This window comes from Coturnix japonica, chromosome 2, assembly GCF_054131305.1.
Source record: "Coturnix japonica strain WE chromosome 2, WE-NBRP24, whole genome shotgun sequence".
In the NCBI taxonomy this organism is placed as follows: Eukaryota; Metazoa; Chordata; class Aves; order Galliformes; family Phasianidae; genus Coturnix; species Coturnix japonica.
Window position 1 is genome coordinate 52,261,313 of NC_140664.1, and position 19,695 is coordinate 52,281,007.

Genomic DNA, 19,695 nt, shown 5'->3' on the forward strand with positions numbered 1-19,695 from the left:
GGGTTGAACTACAGCTCCCAGGGGCTGCGAAGACTCTCTCCGCTCACACCCCGAGAGATTTCCGCAACAATAATGGCGTTGTACAGCTGTCGGCGGGCGAGGGGTAGTGGGAGTTCCTGAGAGCTGGGAGCGCTCCCCTCCCTTCCTCTGTGTGTGCTTCAACGGGGAGCAGGGGTACGAAAGCAACAGCCCAGGCTCATCCCCGCTCAGCATGCTCCCTGCATCCCTGGTACGGGACTGTGGGAGGCTGCGGGCCCCGCTGGGGCGGTGGTTGCTGGCGGGGCCGTGCGTCAGGTGGCGGCCGCAGCTCCGGGGCGGGGAGCGGACTGTGAGCCCCGCTGGGCTCCGGTTGGGTGCTGCCATCTGCACCAGGGCGGGGGGGCTGAGCGCAGGGAAACACGGCGGGGACGGCAAGCACGTGTCGGTACGGAGAGATGAGAAAGAAGAAACGCTTGTGTCTGCTGTTGAGAGAGGTAAGGTCTGGGATCGATGGTGGAGTGTCGTACCAGTGTGTTTCAAGAACCTGACACGAAGGGCAACCCTACGGCAGCTTAAGTTTTAGAGCCCCAGTATGCACCTAACGCTTGGAAATTGGATAAACCACAACTTCAAGAGCACCAGCAGATCTTTCTTTCACACTTAAATACTTTTCAGTGTATGCACTGCACAAGCAGAACAAAAATGTTGTGGTTTCTTCCAAACGGCTGATTTCACTGTTTTGGCCACATCTACACGTCTTTAGTAACCTCTCAGTTCCCTTTATAACAAGGAAACCCATCACACACAGCCCGTTTTGTCCTGTTAAACCAAGTTTACTTCCAGTAAATTGGCAGCATCCTCTGTCTGACCCTAATGCCTTTTTAGGCAGCTGTCATTCTGGTTCTTTGCATTCATTTCAGTAGGAAGCTGTTCTTATGTCACCTCTGAAATTCTAAATTAGAATAGGAACATTGCAAGAAAAAAAACTGTTTTCCAGTGTTTCCTCGGTAATTTTCACTTTGCTAAAAGGCACACTTGGTCACATCAGCACTCTCTTCCTCAGTTTTTAAAGAACACTGACATCTTGTGACGTTTTTTCCCAGTGTATGCTAACTCTTGTACATTAGATCAAATTACATCATAAGTTACAGGTGATGATCTCAGTAAATGAAATACATACTTTGGTGTAATTCTTTCTTTTTTATTGTTCAGGAAAATAATAATGTTTAATCTAAAGATTTAAATATGCTCTGGAGAATAGGGGCATTCTGTGACCTTTTAGTGCTGAGGCACGATGGAAGCTATGGTTGGAATTCTTATTTCTGCCAACATGATATTTGAGCTGTAGACTGACAGAGGGTTCTTTACGCAATAAAGGTATTCACACTTCTACTTTCCATCCTGCTAACTCCCACTTTGTTTTGTGTCTATTTCAGTGAAAGAAGCTGGAAGAGACTTCACCTACTTGATTGTGGTGCTTGTTGGAATTGGTGTCACAGGTTATTTTAAAATTTTATTCTTTTTCAGAAGACACTTTCCATGAACTTAATCTAGTTAGATTAGTTCTTAACTCCATTTATTTTTGTCTGTTACAGGTGGTTTGTTCTATGTGATTTTTAAAGAGCTATTCTCTTCTTCCAGTCCAAGCAAGATCTATGGAGACGCCTTAGAAAAATGCAGATCTCATCCTGAGGTGGGTTTTAGAACTCACTGCCTCTCTCCAAATCACAAGTTTGCACCAGGAATCTCACAAGCAAACCTTCAGGAACATGTGGTGCTTAATAAATGCCAACAAGATCTGCCAGAGTTGGGTCAGTTCCAAATGCAGACCTATACTAGGCAAAGTTAATACAGGCGCTGAGCCTGAATGAATTATACCTGCCAAAAGACAAGGGAGTGCACAGCAGCACAACAGATGCAATTGCAGTCTGTCACATTAGAGCATGTGCTTACAGAGGTATCTGTGGACCTGCTGATCAGGGTGGCACCTGGTTCCACTTACAATTTATAGGTTTGGATTGATGACTTTTCCCCTCAACGTGGTTATTCTACTTTGACACTTCAGTAGGATTCTGTTGTTGTATGCAGCACTGCATTAACAACCACAAATTTAATCTCTTCATTTGAAACCAGATTAACATTGCTGTGGTTAAGAGGAAAGGAGAAAGGGAATAGGCATCTGATCGATTACATAAGATAGGTAGATATATAAATACAACAAAACTAGATTCCAAAATATGCCTCAAACAAGATAGAACAGCTCTCCAAAAAAGTTGCCACATACACTACTGGGATTAACCTAGAATTGAAGTGATGAGCTGTTACTAGGAAGAATAAAAAAGACTACTGTAGAACAAATTTGCAGAATTAAAGCTTCTCTCCAGTGCTTATAAAACTACCCTTCCTTTCTAATCAACATTATGTTTAAGGCTAGGATAATTTGGTCTGGCTTTGTAGATCTGGGGAAAAAAGAAAAAAGCTTGCATTTTCTAAGCAGTAGTGGCTTTCAAATAAGATGAAGGGGAGTTAATTTGCATCTTAAGATTAAAACAGTAAAATATGCTCTTGGAAGAAACATGAGCAAATATTTCATGCATTTTTCCCCTTCTCACACAAAACACCAGAAAGGAATAAAATACACAGTTGAGAATAAAATTTCTTAATGTCAAAGGATGATACAAATGGAACGTATTGCTGGGATTTATTGTAGGCGTTTTATAAACAATTGTAAAGAAATGCTTGAAATGGAGTAATTTATCCATGCGCTGTTTTCTTTCATAAACCCTTGTATTCATCAGGCTCACAAGGAGCATTTTGTTGCAAGAAGATCTATTCATAGAAGGGACATGAGCTGATGCTAGAATAGCCATTTGAATGTGACAGCTTCTGACAACTCAGACCTCTTATCTCTTGTAGGTTATTGGTGTTTTTGGTGAACCCATTAAAGGTTATGGAGAAGCAACGCGAAGAGGAAGACGACAGTTTGTCAGGTGCCGTTTGGTGTTTGCTCCGTACAGATTATGGCTTTTGCACAGAAAGGACATTTTGAATCACATCATAGAAAGCTACAGCTAGGGTACTGAACTGAACTGTGTGACTTGCTCCTTGTTTTCACTTCAAGTTTTTTCGCTGTGTGTCTTGTGAGGCACACAGCCTTAAACACAGCGCACATAGAATATAAAATACCAATTCTTGTTCCTCAGAATAGGCTGAAATAAACCAACCCTGATAGTCGTTGGTGATCTGAGTGTTTGTTTCCTAGATGTCAGACTCTGAATCTGGGAGTTCTTTAGAACAAATAAAAAGGAATTCAACAATCAAAGCTGTTTCGTTGCTGTTCAGTTTTGAGGTGCAGTGAAAATGTTTAAGAACCTCATTTGTTAACCATCATCTGCTAAGTAGTTTTCTCATCTGACTTACTGCTACTCTTTATTGCCCACAGTAAAGCTTGGGAAGACAAGTCAAGAAGGAGCCCATGATAGCATAAGGGCTGCTTTGGAATGCACTTTCTCACAAAGTAATGATGCAGCTCCTCTAAATAGGAAGCTGAAATGTAAAGTTTAATTACCTATCATTGCTGTGATAGGTTGTGGTTGTTTTGGTTTTTTATTTGTTTTGCTATTTTTAGTCACATTGAATACGTAAAGGATGGACTGAAACATATGCGATTGAAGTTCTATATTGAGGGATCTGAACCAGGAAAGCAGGGAACAGTCCATGTGGAAGTCAAAGAGGTATGTACAATTGCTGGATACAGCTGACAAGGCTAATCCTAGATTGAAACTACCGAAGAGAAAAAAAATATATGAAATTGTTTTCCTTATTACAGAATCCTGAAACAGGAAGATTTGATGTCCGCTACATATTTGTGGATGTTGATTCCTATCCTAGAAGAACCATTGTCATAGAAGACAAGAGATAGCCAGTGATCAAAGTTGCTGTCTCATCTTACTGAGTATTTAATGATACTGGTGTAGCCAGTTTACATGTGAATTGTGTAGTATTCTTGATTATATCTTTGGGGCTTTATATCTATGCAGCTTTGGGATTTTGTTACAGGAAGTAAACCCTCAGGGCCTCCATTAAAGTCTTTCATAACAACAGATCCAGCATTTGAGGAGAAACCAATGAAAATCAGTTCAGCCATTTCTTAGGTAAATACTTATGACATAAGAAAATGTCTCTTAATAAACTGTTTAATGCTGGACAGTATTTGTACACCTAATAACTGAGGGTTAGGTGGGGAATTTGTCTTCCTCTGCTTGGATTTCCTACTAGCTCTACAATAAAGAAAGTGATATTTTAAGTGTAGACAGTTTTCATTCTGGATGCCTTTATAGGTAACTAGTTAAAATAAGAATGTGTGATAGTGATGCAAAGGAGATGTATCTCAAATGCATCTAAGAATATGAATTGTGAAGACCCACTTCCTCAGCAAATGACTGAACATAAAGACTTGAGTATTGCTATCTTCTAAATAAACAGCATCTTTACTATCTGCTCCTTTCAAGTCTGCCACTCTGCTCCACTATGTAATAATGGCAGTGATGTAGCTGCTCAGCACTGCCAACAGTTTTTCCAATAACATCACTAATCTATGTCTTTCGAGAATCTTGATTCACGTAGTTTTACCCCAAAATGAAGAACACAGATCATGACTAAATTTATCTCTTGTGTTTCTTCATTAGTGCCACATGGCAGTTACCAAGCATAATCTTCTGTATTAATCATAGAATCATAGAGTGGCTTTGGTTGGAAGGGACCTCAAGGATCATCAGGCTCTAACTCGCCTACCCCAACCTCCAAATCTCATACTAGACCAGGCTGCCCAGGGCCTGGCCTTGAACACCTCCAGGGACAGAACATTCACAATCTCTCTGGGCAGCCTGTTCCAGCACCTCACCTCTTCCTTCCTCTGTAAAGAACATCCTGCTGATATCCAACCGAAATCTTCCCTCCCTCAGCTTAAAACCATTTCCCCTTGTTCTGCCATTATCTACCCTTGTAAAGAGTTTACTCCTGTCCTGTTTGTAGGCTCCCTTTAGGTACTGGAAGGCTGCAATGATATCACCCTGCAGCATTCTCCAGGCTGAACAAGCCCAGTTCCCTCAGCCTGTCTTCTTAGATTAATGATCAGACCCAGCTGTGTCTGTCAAGCAGCACCATCCAAAAGCCATCCAAAAACATCCAAGCCTTAACTTCCTACAATTAACCACTTTTAAACACCAACTAATGCATTTTTATAATATGTCAGGAGCTTTTCAGTTTACTAGCTATTTGTCAGTACATACGCTGATGTTCAGTTATCAGAACTTATAACTAGTTCTTCTAATGGTAGGTTTGGAGTGTTCTAAACTTCATACAGTGTTTCCTTATGCAATACCACAAATGTATGTAGACATTCAGTAATGCTTTACTGCCCTCCTCCTTCATCAGACTCCCATTAAACTTGGGAATTCCTGGCTGGGAATAAATGCTGCAGTTAGTGATTTCAGAAGTCTTTGCAAAGTCAAAATAATGCTGTCTGGCACTTTGGCAACCATTCCAAACCCGTATGAAAGAAAAAATGGAGACAGACCATAAAAAAAGAATGGCAAAAAGATGAGACACAAGTATTGTTTAAAAGATACAGGTGGAGGTAGAGATGTTCACTATTGACCTTCATTTAAATGCAGTGTGCAAACCTCTATTTCATGCACTGCATTTCAAGAAACTGGAGAATACAGGGAATCAAGTCAGGTCATTACTTTCAAGCCAATTTTTGTTTAGGATGGCCCCAATACCGCTAAGAAAATGTTTCTTCTCCTGTATTTACATAGAACTGCTGTTGTTATTTTCCACAACTCATCTTTCTCCCGTGGAGTTGCAGGAAAGCAGGTGGCTGAGCGCATTAACTCAAAGCTGCAGGATGCACAGCCACCCTGGCACCCTCCATATACTTAGTAACTAGCAAAAGGTCTCTCACAGGACAGAAAGTGGAGGAATATATAAATCATCTTTGTTTATTATTCTGCTTTGTAAATAGCAGAACACTAGAGAAGCAGGGCAGTGTTTTGCTTCAAAGGCAGCCCTCTCAGGGTAACTTCAGTAACACGCAGCTGAAGGTACGGTTGCATTACACACCCTACTGTGGTTAAGTCTGATAGTTATTCACAGACCTCTAATAGTACTTGTGACCCTATACCTGACGTATTTCCTCCTCATTGCCATCCTCAGAATCATCTCTTTAGAACAGAAAAGAGAGGAAGACCTTCTTATCTGTAATCAGCTTCTGGCATATGCATATTTCTAATCAGTGAAGTTGGCTCTGCCCCAGAACAAACTGCGTAGCAGGTGGTACCACCTGAGTTTGCGAAACATTCTTTGCTCTGCCACCATCACATGTTAATGGTGCATATAGTGGTGCAGAAGTGCGTATACACTTATATTTCTGCATTGGCAAGGCACATCTAAAGAAAATCACTTTCTGCTTTCTGAAAGGGCTGAGAAAATTAAAGCAATATAAAAGAAATAGCAGAAGAAATCAATCTTTATGTAGTCTGTAGATAGATTAGCATTGTTAACTCAGACAAAGGACAAGCATGTAGATAAAAAAGTTTCCAGTCTCAATGGAGAAATGCTGTTGAGAACCTTTTTTCCCAGTAAAATCTCTTCATCGAAGGAAAAGGAACTTTATAACTTAAGGTATTTTTCTTCCAGCTAGCTACCTGTCACCACCGAGAGATTATTTAAGCTCTGTGAGATTTCAAGAGTATTAAGGTAATTAAAAATTTATAATTTACTTTAGCTGCAAAAATAAGTTAGGTTCAACAGAAGCCTTCTAGGAACTAGTAATTTCTTGGCTTGGCTAAATGGAGAGCATTGACTGGGAGGTTCAGTTTTACTTTTTGTTCCAGACATGATGGGTTGCATCTACACAAGTAATAAATATTGCAGTGCTTCCTTTTTAAAGCTCCTTCCTCTTCCTCTCTAGGGAAGCACAAAATTATAGCGGATGCCAGTTATTTTCTGATGTGAAACTGTCATGTTATTGTGGGGAAAAAAAATCACTGCCAGGAAGCCAGAGCCAAAACAATGACATTTTCATGGAAATTAAATATATTAAGTTTTCATTGTTGGAGAGTTGGTAAAAACAGATATGCTCAAAACCTCGTTCTGCTTTAGGAAATGGGAATGTCACTTGCAAGTTATAAAGTGGGTTTTTTTTTCCCCAGAAATTATATGTCATACTATGCAAACTTTATTTGAGGCAGGTGTATGACTTGGTCTTAACATTTCACCCCTCATCTTTGTGTATATAATGTGGGTAACGAACTCCTTCACGGTAAGAGTAAATTTACGCTATATTCTGCATGGCCTCTGAGTCTAGGTTCCACATTTGTGTACATGCAGGATTGTGACCAAAAGAAATACACCTCTGGGAAATTAATTTTGTTAAAGCTTTAAGGAAAAAAATGACTACCTGCCCACTGTTTAATTACACTTCAGTAAAAAGAAGTCCATGCAAAGGAAACCAGAATTTTAGTTGGGATGGAAATAATGTTGAGCATCAGTGCTGGAAATAATGTACTAATGTGCCTTGCAGAGCAACCCTACTCTACTGAATGTGAGGGCTTGTTTTCACTTCTGTTAGCTCAAGATGTAACCCAAACTTACCTTCCAGCCACACACACAAATATCTGGCTGAAATTTAACAGGACTTAAAACCCGAACACCCTGGAGCCCTCGCTGCTACACACTTCTGAAGATGGTGTTGCTGCAGTCCAGCCATACATGTGGCAATGCAGATCACCATCTCTCCCTTCCTGGCTGTAGTTCAGTAACACCTGGCCAGTTAGATGTTTCCTCCTGCTCCAAAGCACATACGCCTCTGCCACCACATCTTAAAACCTCCTGGTACTGCACAGGAAAACCTTTGCAGAGTTATCATGTTCATCCAGCCTCCATTTAATTACAATTCCTCTTTATCTGAATCGTAATTAGGTTCTCTAGCATGAATTGCCTTCTTGTATTACTCACCATAATTGACTCTATTAACTTTCATTTATCCAAGTGCAGTTTAACTTTATATAGGAACAGGATTGTTTTGCAATTTCAATCCTAGTTCATTTTTCCTCTAAAAACATGATAATAAAAAAACATAATGTCACAGCAATGTCTTATTATGGCTGTTTTATACACATACTCAATATGAGGCTATATTCCTTGAGATCTGATTTACTTCATCAGTGTTTCGACAGGCATGTTGGAGCTGGAAGTGAGCTGCTGTTTTGTATGCTTATCTGAGGCTGTCTGTTATCCTACATCTCATAATACAAACCCATATCCCAGAGAAGGAGCGCAGATTGTCAGAATGGTACTAGTTACTCTTTGGCCTGATGCTGAGCAAGTTGTGCATCCACAAAGTTACTGTATTCAGGTGTGTGACAGAAAATGATAAAAGTGGCAGAGAAAACTACCTGAGACATCTCAAGACTTGAACCAGAAAGTAGCCCTCTATCAACTACCTTGAGCATAAATACCAATAAGCCACAGCTATTTGTCCCTGTTTCCCCAGTTGCCAGCCTTCAGGATGGAATACCAACATGGAAGTATTTGAATCTGTGCCTTGTGGTGGTGTTTTTTTTCCATCTGGAAAGCACTAATTCTAAACCAGGTCACAGAGAGTCAGCCCAGTTCACCTACAGGCTATCCATCATGCCTTGCCACCCGTATGAGTAATGTGACATTGTGAATTTTCATGAAGGAATGGCCTTGTGTTTACTGAGCTCCCAGATTCCAAGGAAAAGCTAATACTCTTAAAAATAAACCCATCAAGGTGTCAATAAAATGAATATGTACTCTGCAGAGTACATCATTGAATGTTGTCAGGCAGTGCTATAACCAGTGAGCAATCTTCCTGTGTGAGCATTAAATACCTCCACTATATGCTCAGTCTTATGGATTCATTACTGCACTGTGGGTAGATTTCAGGAGAAGCCAGCACATATATCCATGCTGAGATCACCGTGATGAGTTATAAATGGTTTTGCTACTATAGCCACTGGCATAATACCCACGATGGTCACCACCTTCAGAATGGCAGACATCAGATGGCTTCTAAAAATCCATGTTTTATTCAGATTTGGAGCTCTGCTGAAGCTTTCCTGCCTCTAACTCAAGGGTCATTCATTTCTTTCTTGGGAATAAGAGTTAGTTTGCTGGAGGCCAGCTGCGGGCTGCTCCTTTAGATCTCTGTGCAACACCCAGGTTCCTCAGGTCACGCTTTGTGCAGCCAAGCACTGTGTGACTCCTTGCAGCTCTCGCTGGGATTTTAAAGACGAGAAATAGCACTCATATTTTTGGAACTGTCTATAAATCAGTGCTGCAATATACCGACTTACATGAGAACTGCACTTCATGCTGAAATAACTTACTCAGTAGAAATAAGGACTTGTCAGTAATGATACAGATATTTTCTGCATCCCAAAAATCAGTAATGAGCACAGGGCTGGGAGTCAGGAAACACCGATTCTGTCAGTCATCAATTCTGTGGGCCTGAAATGAATAATTTTGTCTTTTTCTTTGCTACAATAATCTCCTGCCCCAAATGAGTTCTGCAAGAGGCAGTTAATGAATTCAGGCTTCATGAAGCCTGAACAGGTATGCAAGGCCTTTGAAACAAAGCAGCCTCCTCAGAAACCCAGAGAGACCAGTTTTCAGAAGCTCTTCAGCATCCTCATTAGACACATTTCAAGTCAGGTACTCAAGAGCATTTTTCCAGAAAGAAAATCTCATTGCTTCTGGCTATAAAAGTGATAAATAATAGAATAATTAAGTAATACGTATCCTGTCATGGTAAAATAAAATAATCATTGTATCAACCTTTTTTCTTTTGTCACACATCACAAAATCCATGATTACAGGAAATGTCACAGAAAGCAGATAGTATTAGTTCTGATGATGAAGGGCCAAAGTGTTCAGTGGCCCCATCTTGTTTTATCCCGGATATTCCATGTTCCTGCACTGCAGTTAATCCCCAGTTTTAATGACATCCTCCTTGGAACTGGAAAAGACTGTGGAAGCAGAAGCTTTTAAACTTGGATTAAAATGCAGAACAATCCAAAGAGTTTTATGCATAACAAAACTAAAGTCATCACTCTAGGGAAGCAGGGATTTCTTTATGCACATAAAGACGCATTCTCTGGGCTGGTTGCAGCCTTCTGATGAGAAGAGGGCTAGCATTGCAAACCAGGAGTAGGAGCACACACATCACTCCAGCATATAATGACCGGCTCAAATAGTTGTGAAATATTGTGAAGCATTTTCAAAGAGGAAGTTGCAGGTACATGAGTTGAACATGCATCTCAAGACCTTAATCTACAGCTGGTTCAGCCCCCAGGATTGCACAGATGCTCCCTGCAGTCTGTGCACCTGAACTGAATGGAAACTTGCAGCAAACAGCAGGGCAGCTATCCTCAAACTCAAGTGTGTGAGCCGTGAGCAAAGTGTAAGCATGAACAAGTACATGGGAATGATAAAGTAATAATCTGCCCATCTGTAGTTCACAAGCAAAAGGACAGCAATAATCAGTGACTATCTATTCACTGTAAATAGCAGGTCCAGCCACATCACACCTGGCTCTCATTTAATGTTTGCTTAAAAGCTGGAGGAAGGAAATGGGAACACTTATGTCTTCAAAGAACATCTTTGCCCATGCTTCAAAGTTTTACATGATTTCATGTCCATGCACATTAATCTTCTTAAAGGGGTTTTATAATAGTCTTAAAGGTCAAGGAAAAAAAGCCACAAAGTTGAGAGCAGATCTGAATTATGAGGTTGATACAGTTCTTGGAAGAAAAATAACAGATGTGGAGGAAAGGATTGATGTCTCCTAATACTGAACTGAGTACCTTATTAGAAGAAGATAAATAATATTTATTTCCCATTTCTAAGCCCATTCCCTTTTCTTTTGGCCCACCATAACATTCCCTCTACAATCTCTCCAGATTTCAAGGCACCGTAATCAACATCAGTAACTCTCTTTATCCCTAGAGAATGTACCCTCCCTTGGCTTTTGCTATCATTTGTAGTTTAGCACCACCTTCCTATGTTTCAAAGAATGACAGCTTTACACTGCCGTGTCTTTTGGCAAAAAATAAAAATAAAAATGCAGAATTCCCATAAAGAGGTGATTTTGTCCTGACCTGCCTTAAGTACCAGCCATGTTTAATAAGGAGATGGAGCTCCCCAACCTCAGCAGTTTTTAGACACTGTCTTACTGTGTCTAAATGACATGTCTAAATGAATACTCCCTGTAGCTCTTCAGGTATGACAGCCCTATTGAAAGCTGTGGATGTATGCTGGCATGGATTCAGAGCCCATCACTTAGTCTTGATAACTGACATTTCCAAGGTAATCTATAGGTGAAGTTTACACTGAACTTTAGCATATTTCATTATTAAAAAGAGAGAGAGAGAGAGAGACTTTAAGTGCCTGATCTGAATGTTTACTCAACATTGAAGGTAACAAGTTTCAGCTAATTTTCTACACTTCATCATAAACAACAGTTATGGAAATTTTCAGTGATTCCTTTAAAAAGAATCAGGATTGGCAGCTACTACACTGGCAGCCTCACGGTCTACAATAGAAGTACTTTCAAAATCCAAGGAGATGGTATAAAAACCACTGCAAGTGACAGACATAGGGACAATTGACCTATGTTAAACTCAGAGACAAGCACACGCTTCAAAGAATATTCAAGCCAAGCACTGTGATGTTTTTTTTCTAAACATGTTCTTTGGCATGTTTCCCAGCTTGCCCTCACTTGCATGGGGCATGTCTAGGATCAGCTAACCAAGAATATGCTTAATCACAAAGTTACCTTACAGTCACCCTTCACAAAACCTACTTCTAGGCTGAGCTCCTTATCTCATGGCCCCCCCTGACACGATTGCCTTAATGGAAGTCTCATTTGCTGTTACTTAAAAACAAAACCAAACCACAAGAGGTGTGAGGTGTGTATTACCTCTTCTTGTCTGAGTCCTTCACTTTGGTGAGGCATCTGAGACTCACAGGTGGTGCTGCCCCAGGTAGAGGTGACAGAATACTGGGTGGCATTGTGACAGTTATGCTTGCAGTTCAAAGGACAGCCCAGTGGCTCAGACACTTACTGCCATGCTGGATGCTGAAACTTCATTCCTCTTAAACCTTTGCTTCCCTCTCTGGTTGTGAAATTGTTTTCACCCCCAAGAAATGCTTTTTCCATGGGGAAATCTCTTAAGTGTTTTGTGGCTTAGTTTCTTTGCCTGTGTGATTAGTCGAGAATGAGCTGATGTTGAATATAAAGCAGCCCCTCATTTTTGTCTCTTCTGGGGAAGGAAAAGATACTGACACTGCTCACAAAGCAACCATCACATATATCCATGCCAGGTCTCCATCCTTCGATCACACATGTTCATTTCCTAAAATGCCAACTGACAATGGCTCCAATAATGACAGTAGTCTATGGAATGAATGCACATTTACGTCTGTCAAAAAACATCTGATCAATAGTAAGAGCAAAGCAATGACAGGTGTCAACCTTTAGAATACATGTGAATCCATGTACCCTCTCTGCAGGCACTCTCAAGAAAATGAATGTAAATGAGTCTTCTAATGTGGATTACCCTGCACTTTTGTATCAGTATTCTCATTAAGAGTTCAAAATTTAAATGATCTTAATTTAATTTACTTCTTTTCTAAGGAGAACAAAAGCAGACAGAATTAAAGATGCTGTAATTCTAACAGCATCCACATCATTCTGTGATGAAGCTTAATTCATGTCTTTTCAGTTCTCATTTTAGCTTGTTTGGATTGCATTTCCAGTGTGTCCCTTAGAAGGCAAACACCAAATGCCCTATGGTTTGAAGGGTATCTTCATAGCATGTAGCACTAAACAGATAGATACTATTTCCTTGTCCCAATCAATGGAGCATAGAAATATTGCCAGAGACAATTTCTACTCAGTCAGAGACTATTTCTACTCTATAGAGACAACTGTGTAAGTGGATCTGCGTGCTCAACTGGAACGTATATTTGATGCTTCTATTAAAATTTGAATTTGATTTTTGTTCCATCTGGAGTTTGCACAGAAAAAGTATTAGGAGAGTTCTTTTAGCTGTATGGGATATTTACAGGTAAGGAAATTACACTGAGTATGTCTGTGTGAAAACAGGAACAAATTTATTCCTGCTGGTAAGACAGACCATTTTTAGATGAATGTACTCCTGTTGGCTCTCCAGACCTTCTCAGACACTGACTCTTGTCTGTAAAGTCCCTCTCAGATTTCTCAGCATCAGATCAAAACCAGCCGCATGTGGGGTAGGCATACATTTAGAAAGCCATGAAGGAGCATCATGATGTTTTCCAGTCGTAATGTTAATATCCCTGGTACATGAAATTGATTTGGACAGGCTCTGGCTTCATTTTGCAAAGTATTGCTGCTATACATGAGACAGTGGCTGTCTCAGGGATGTTATCACTGCAGAGCATGCCCTTGACAGCTCTGGTCTGCCAAAAGCCACAGGCAAATCAGGCTGGTTTACCTGGGCAGGCGGTGATTCTCCATCTTCTTTCATCTTGAGCTGTACTCTAAAAAGCAGGTACTTTGTGCATGATCCTTGGCACTGCTGACAATAGAAAGCAACCACAAACTTTTGGGCCTCTTGAAAGGGGTATGAAGTAGTGTCTGAGGGCTGCTCAGGAGAAATCAATGCTAGTTTGAAACAGAGGGGTAATAAAACTGGATCTGCGGTCTCAGTCACTTCAATGCAATGCTTTTCTTCAGTGTAATCCACCTTCCCTTGTGAGTGACTGCTAACTAAGTCAAAGTATTGTGGGCAGTAAGAGAATTCTACCACAAATACACACTTGTTTGCTGAGAATTTTCCACCTTTCAGGCAACCAAACTTCAAAGCCAGCTCCCTGAACAAAGCATTTGTGTGAGAACTTTGCCACAGGGGATGTTCTCTTTGTGTTTCAGCTCCTGCGCTTCAAATTTGATGGTACTGCTGCATTAGAAATTTGAAGAGGACGAAAAGCATACAGAGACAGCAGAATGCGCAATGTATTAGCAATTATTGTTTGATTATACAAAGTGACAGCGCCAACTCTAAAAGCTAGAAAATCAGTTTACAGTTGTTTAATGACTTGGAAATATTTTTTGCATGATGAGCATCTGCTTTCAGCTGTTTTTTCCCCACATTCCTTCAAGAAAATTTCAGCGAAGAAAGTTTGGCTGTTTCTGGGGCTAACACTGAACAAAAACCTCTCCTCTGCCTGATGTAAAATAGAAAGACACTCTTCTGGCAGCATAAGTAACCTCCAGTCTGAAGAAGGGATCCATGGTGGGGCTAACTGTGACTGTGGGGCCAGATTCCCATGGCCAGACCCAAGGTGGACACCATGGCAAGCCTGGACCTCAGCCCCCACCACTCAAGCACCCAGGAGATGGCTGCCAGATTAACAAAGAACTGTGAACTCATGCTAGAGAAGAACATCAGTACGTAAAAAGACTTTCAGAAGTCTGTTCCAGTGTGGAGTTGTCTTTTTGTATCCTCCTGTACCTTGAGAGCTGTAAGCAGGACTGCAGATCTGGTTTAATCCCCACAGTTCACATCACAATGGGGATGGGCAGCTGCTTTGGCCACCCTGGTATGGATTCATCCATACACACTTGGGATTTTCCTATCACCTGGAGAACACTAATAAGTACAGGCTGGAGCAGAGGCCTATAGCAGTGGGAAAGCATGTTTTTCCCAAGGTCTTTAGCAACAGCTCTTATCAAATATATGAGAAAGAGCCCCATACACTGGGGGCAGTTGAAAAAACTTGAAAGAACTATCACCTCATCCCTTGATACACTTGGGTCAGGAGGGGATTTATTTCCATGGCCTGACAACTGGAAATCCTTAGTTTTAAGCTCAGCTTAGACTCACTAATTCTGCTCTGAAGCTTTTAAGAAGTCTCTTTTTCTGTTTCAGAGTCCCCAGTGTACTAACTAGATTAATCAGTGTTTACACGGGGCTTTACTATAACATGTCCTGTAGATTTAGCACTATTAGGACTACAGATTGAAAAAAAAAAAAAAAAAAAAGAAATGCAGTAAGAAGTTATTTAAGGATCCTCATTTAGCAAAATACTTGAGATCACGCTTAAAAAGGAATGTTCAGATGAACAACTCTATTGATTTCAAGCCTAACTTTATTAATTGCTTAGAAAAAACAATGAGCTGTTGGTATGCATGCTGGTTTTCTACTTTTTTTTTAAGGTATAAGCAATGCAGTTTTTCTTCACTCACCTGTAAATCATACTGAATATATATGGATTATTTCACATAAATAATTTGTAGAAGGATATTGGGAGACTTTAAACATTTGGAGGCAGATGCCTCGTCTACATCCCTGAAGAAAAATTGAGAATAAAAGCGTTTTTAACTGCTTAGAGCAGATGGCAGGGTAATAAAAGTGCTGAACAGCTATAAAACAAACATCAGGAAATGACATCCATCAGAAAAGAGCCAGTAGAAGTGAGATATACAAACACAGATGTTAGGGAAAAGTGACTTTAGAGTAAAGACTGAGACTTTCTATCCCATGGATGATGTTCTGTTGCCCTCCCAGCCTTTTGCTCCTGTTAACATTTCCCTGCAGGAGTGGAAAGGGCCAGGTTTCCTGGTGTGGTTAATTGATAGCTAAATTCAGCACCTGAGGTGTCAATAGAATTCTTAACTCTAGTGTCAGCTGTTCCCAAAATCATTGTGTTTCTGTAGGACTCGGGCCTTGATGTCTTTTTGGGTCATGCACAAGCCACATAAGAAGTCTCATTGATTTGTTTTGTTGCTGTACTGAAAACTCTGGGAAAGAAGAATCTCCAGAGGGAACAAATACTATGATTTAGAGAATGCATCTGGATTTGTTAAACTTACAATTTAAAACTCTGGGGAAAAAAATAATAATAACCTTTTAAAAACTGAGTTTTATCAATGCTGACGTGATGTTTAATGGTATGGAGCTGCATCAAAGGAGGGCCAGGTTGGGTGTTGTGAAAAAAGTTCCTTCACCGGAACATGGTGGGCATGGAACAGGCTGCCCAGGGCAGTGTCGTAGCCCCAAGCTGCCAGAGTTCAAGGAGAATCTGAACAATGTTCTCGGCTGAGTTTTATTTGCTGGTGGTCCTGTATAGAGCCAGGAGTTGGGCTCAATGATCCCTGTGGGTCCTTTCCAACCCAGGATACTCTGTAATTCCAAAACATGATTTTTTAAAATGGTTATTTTGTTATGTTACAATTAAACTGTGACACTAACGCTGACTAAAGTACACAAATTGTGATTTCAAGCCTCTTGAAACATATTTCATTTACTTTATCTCCTTACATTTTGAATTATGTTTCAATATGCTCCAAGTTTTATCACTGCCAGACTCTACAAACTTGAAAGCAGAGAATCTCAGTTAAATGACTACTAAAACATATTTATGCATGTGTCTTAAAAAAAGACATGCCCTGCTCTAAACCCACAAAAATAAAAATTAAACGTAAAGGAGAAGTCTACAATCAGAAGAGAGATAAAAGTGCAGAAGAAAACTTGAAGTCTACTCACAGCAGGAGGGTTCACATCAGCAGACTGCACACTGATGCCCACTGCCTCAGATCTGCTCATGCTCCATTTTCTTTGGGATTCCTCACCACATAAAATTTTACACCTGTGAGTTATGTCTGTGCTTTGAGACCACTTCCTGGTTATCTGATGTTTCACACTACCTGGCAGTACGGCAGTGACAGGCACTTTATCCTGAATGAAAAATAGATGAGGTAGCTGAAAATACAATTTCTCTGGTTGTTTTTTTTGAACCAGCAGTATTTTGTTTCTATTCGTAACCCAACTTGTTTGGCTAATCTTTACAGAAAGCAGACATAGCATTTCATAGTGCTTTTGTCTACATCATGCACCACATTTTACGTAGCTAGTTACAAGCTCTAAAATAGGAAAGCTTCCAAATAAGGTTGACAAGGCTACAAGACATGCAGTGCCCTCCCCAGAACATGTATCCCCTTCCTCTGCAGTATCACTTGTCCTCTGCCCTGCAGGCACCAGCTTGGGCTTCTCTCAGATAAACGAGAGTTCTCAGCCTCTTCACCACAGCTTTATCCATATGTATTTATTTAGCTTTGCACGTGTGCAAATACAATTCAACTGTTTGCAAAGGGAGTGTATGTTGCAGAGAGCCACTGCGCACACGTGCGGGATTTCAGCTTCAGCTGCTCCATAAAATTGCAAACTCTGCTTTTAGGTCCAGTAAGTCACTGCAGAGACAGACATCTATGGAACCAGCCTGAAGCTAACATATCCCAGACCAAGAGCCAGCACTACCAATAGCCAAACGAATGGTAGGAAAAAAAAACAAATGAAACAGAAACTGAGGAGAAAATAATTTATGATTAAAATACATGCAGCACGTTTGTGAACAACAGCGAGGGACTTTCCAGAAATTTAAAGCAGGAACACCCTTTCCCTCAAGAAACCGCTAAATAAAGGCAGGAAAAAATTAGGGGATTCTTATGCCCAAGATGCATTAGAAGGTCACCGGAAGTTATTTAATTGGAATTTAAAGAAAATTTTATGAGAAAGTTCTTAAACAATGACCATATAAAACTGAATTTTCTTTTGCCCAAAGTTAACCTCACATATTTTTTATCATACAGCGTTATCTTGAAATAAATGCCTTGAAGAGTACTTTCACATTTAAAAGGAAAATGCCATTTGGGATCATGGGATACTGCCAACTGGAAAGGAGATGAAGCATCTCTGTCCAGCTCTTGCTTGTGGCAGCACAGGCTCTGAGGTCAGGGCTTTGTCCTCCTCATCCACTTCTTGCAGCAATGAGGGTCTTTTTCCCCTTCAGAATAAAGGGAAAAGTTCAAGCAGAAGCTGCATTGATTCAAATCAAAGGGCCACTTTAGGCCAGGATCTCATCTTCAGTGGTGCTTAGCCCTATGCATCTTTCCCTGATGTGATGGCAACTAGTCCCTCTCCTGCCTGTTCCTACCAACAACAATTCTGTAACTCTGAGGAGCTACAAATCCAAAAATTCTTAATTTCTTGGATTCCTCTATTTATCCTTTTGTTTAATTTAAAACATACATACCTTAATGAAAATGTAGGACAACGTTACCCAGTGTCTGAGCTTTTAGACTTCCACTATGAGGAGAAGGACACAGTCAAATGTGACCAGATTGATAGCAGCCAAATAATTGGCTGACAGACAAAAAAAAAAACAAAACAAACAAACAAACAAACAAAAAACCACCACAGATCTGGTAAAACACAGATCTTTGTATGGCCCTCTTGGCAAGAAGTCTGCAGGACAGTTTGCAAGTTATTCTGCATCAAATAATGCATTCTTGTTTCAAAAGATAAAATTATAGGAATTAATAAACATTCGTACTACAGGAACTTTAATTGTCTGTGTATTAACTGTGCTCTGCCATAAGACCCCTGGCTCACTCCTATCTGCAGCTGAGGCCTGAGATAGCGCTGAGCAAGTAGCAGAAGGGAATCAATCCTGAAGAGAGAGAATTGATGACCTGCTTCTATATGGGATTGATTTGGTACTTCTGGGGACAGAAAAAGAATTATCCTTTATCTCCTTGTATGTTACTATCAGAAAATGAATAGTCCCTTTCCTTTGCTACAGGAGCTACTTTCCTGGTGAAGTCTGTCACATTTTTCAGCTTACTTACCAGGAGTGAGTTTAGATGAGGAGAATCTGGGATCTTACTTGCTAGCTGAACAGGTCATGATTAATTCTTCCGGGACATTTCATTGCTGTTTTGTTTTACATCCTTTGCCAAAACAGATGTAGTGATGGGCCATTCATCTCCAAGAGCTGCTTATTTTTACAGCCAGTTTTATTTGTCCTATAGTGCTCTGACACACATAAATGTCCAGTCAAAGGCATTTAGCAGCTTGCTCCTTGTATTTCTCTACAGGTTTTGTGTCTGTTCCTCTTGTCATTCCCTAATGCGGGAGTTATCGACGTGCCAAGCACGGCTACTTCAGCACCTTGCTGCTAAAATGGAAAGCTGTGAATCATTCAGGAGTTTTGTCTGGGCCTTCTGATTTAAGAAATGCAACTATGGGCCTTAAGTCAAAACAGTTGTGCAGCACTAAAATGTAATTTCCGAAACAATTTTTAATTAAAGATTATATTCACCTGGACCTGAAAATCTGTTGTGAGCAGACAGCTTTAAGCAAGTATTGCAGTGAGGATGTAAACCCACACCGTCTGTCAAGTGCATCTTAAAAATGCTTGGTTTACAAGGTCAGAAATATCTTACGGTGTCAGCACTGCAAAGCCTGCCAGATAATGGCTACATTAACTTGAATTTTTGGTCCATTTTCTTTTTCCCTCTTTTGTATCTTCAGTAATTAAAGTCTCACAGGACAGTTTTCATGTTCCCACAGCACTGGCTACGTCCTTCATTAAGCTGCTTTAACTATACTGAAAACTGTGAAGTGCCTTGAGAGATTTTTGATTGGCTTCCTGATTGCAAAATAACATCAATCCTTGTTCCAGGCACATCTGCAGGAAAGAAAATTATTTCAGTTTGGCTCTTAGCCTACAGGTCTTGCCTATGTTAGGGAATTTTTACACAAAAATCCCCAGTTACTGGAAACTAAGCTGGGAAGACGTGCA

General features: G+C 40.4%; 1 protein-coding gene and 1 long non-coding RNA gene across 2 annotated transcripts; one reads left to right on the top strand and one right to left on the bottom strand.

Annotated features, from left to right (window-relative positions):
• Positions 1-45: 45 nt before the first annotated feature.
• Positions 46-4,290, top strand: TIMM21 (translocase of inner mitochondrial membrane 21). Its single transcript, XM_015855174.3, has 6 exons — positions 46-473; positions 1,416-1,478; positions 1,575-1,672; positions 2,896-2,969; positions 3,608-3,713; positions 3,809-4,290. Exons 1-6 carry the CDS (start codon positions 212-214, stop codon positions 3,899-3,901), a joined length of 696 nt encoding a protein of 231 aa, XP_015710660.2. The 5' UTR covers positions 46-211; the 3' UTR covers positions 3,902-4,290.
• An 11,041-nt stretch (positions 4,291-15,331) lies between these two features.
• On the bottom strand, positions 15,332-18,267 carry LOC146761811 (uncharacterized). The gene is made up of 3 exons (XR_014943440.1): positions 18,145-18,267; positions 16,599-16,790; positions 15,332-16,235 (listed from the first exon to the last, which is right to left on the bottom strand). It is a non-coding gene; the product is annotated as an uncharacterized LOC146761811 (long non-coding RNA).
• Between the last annotated feature and the right edge of the window lie 1,428 nt (positions 18,268-19,695).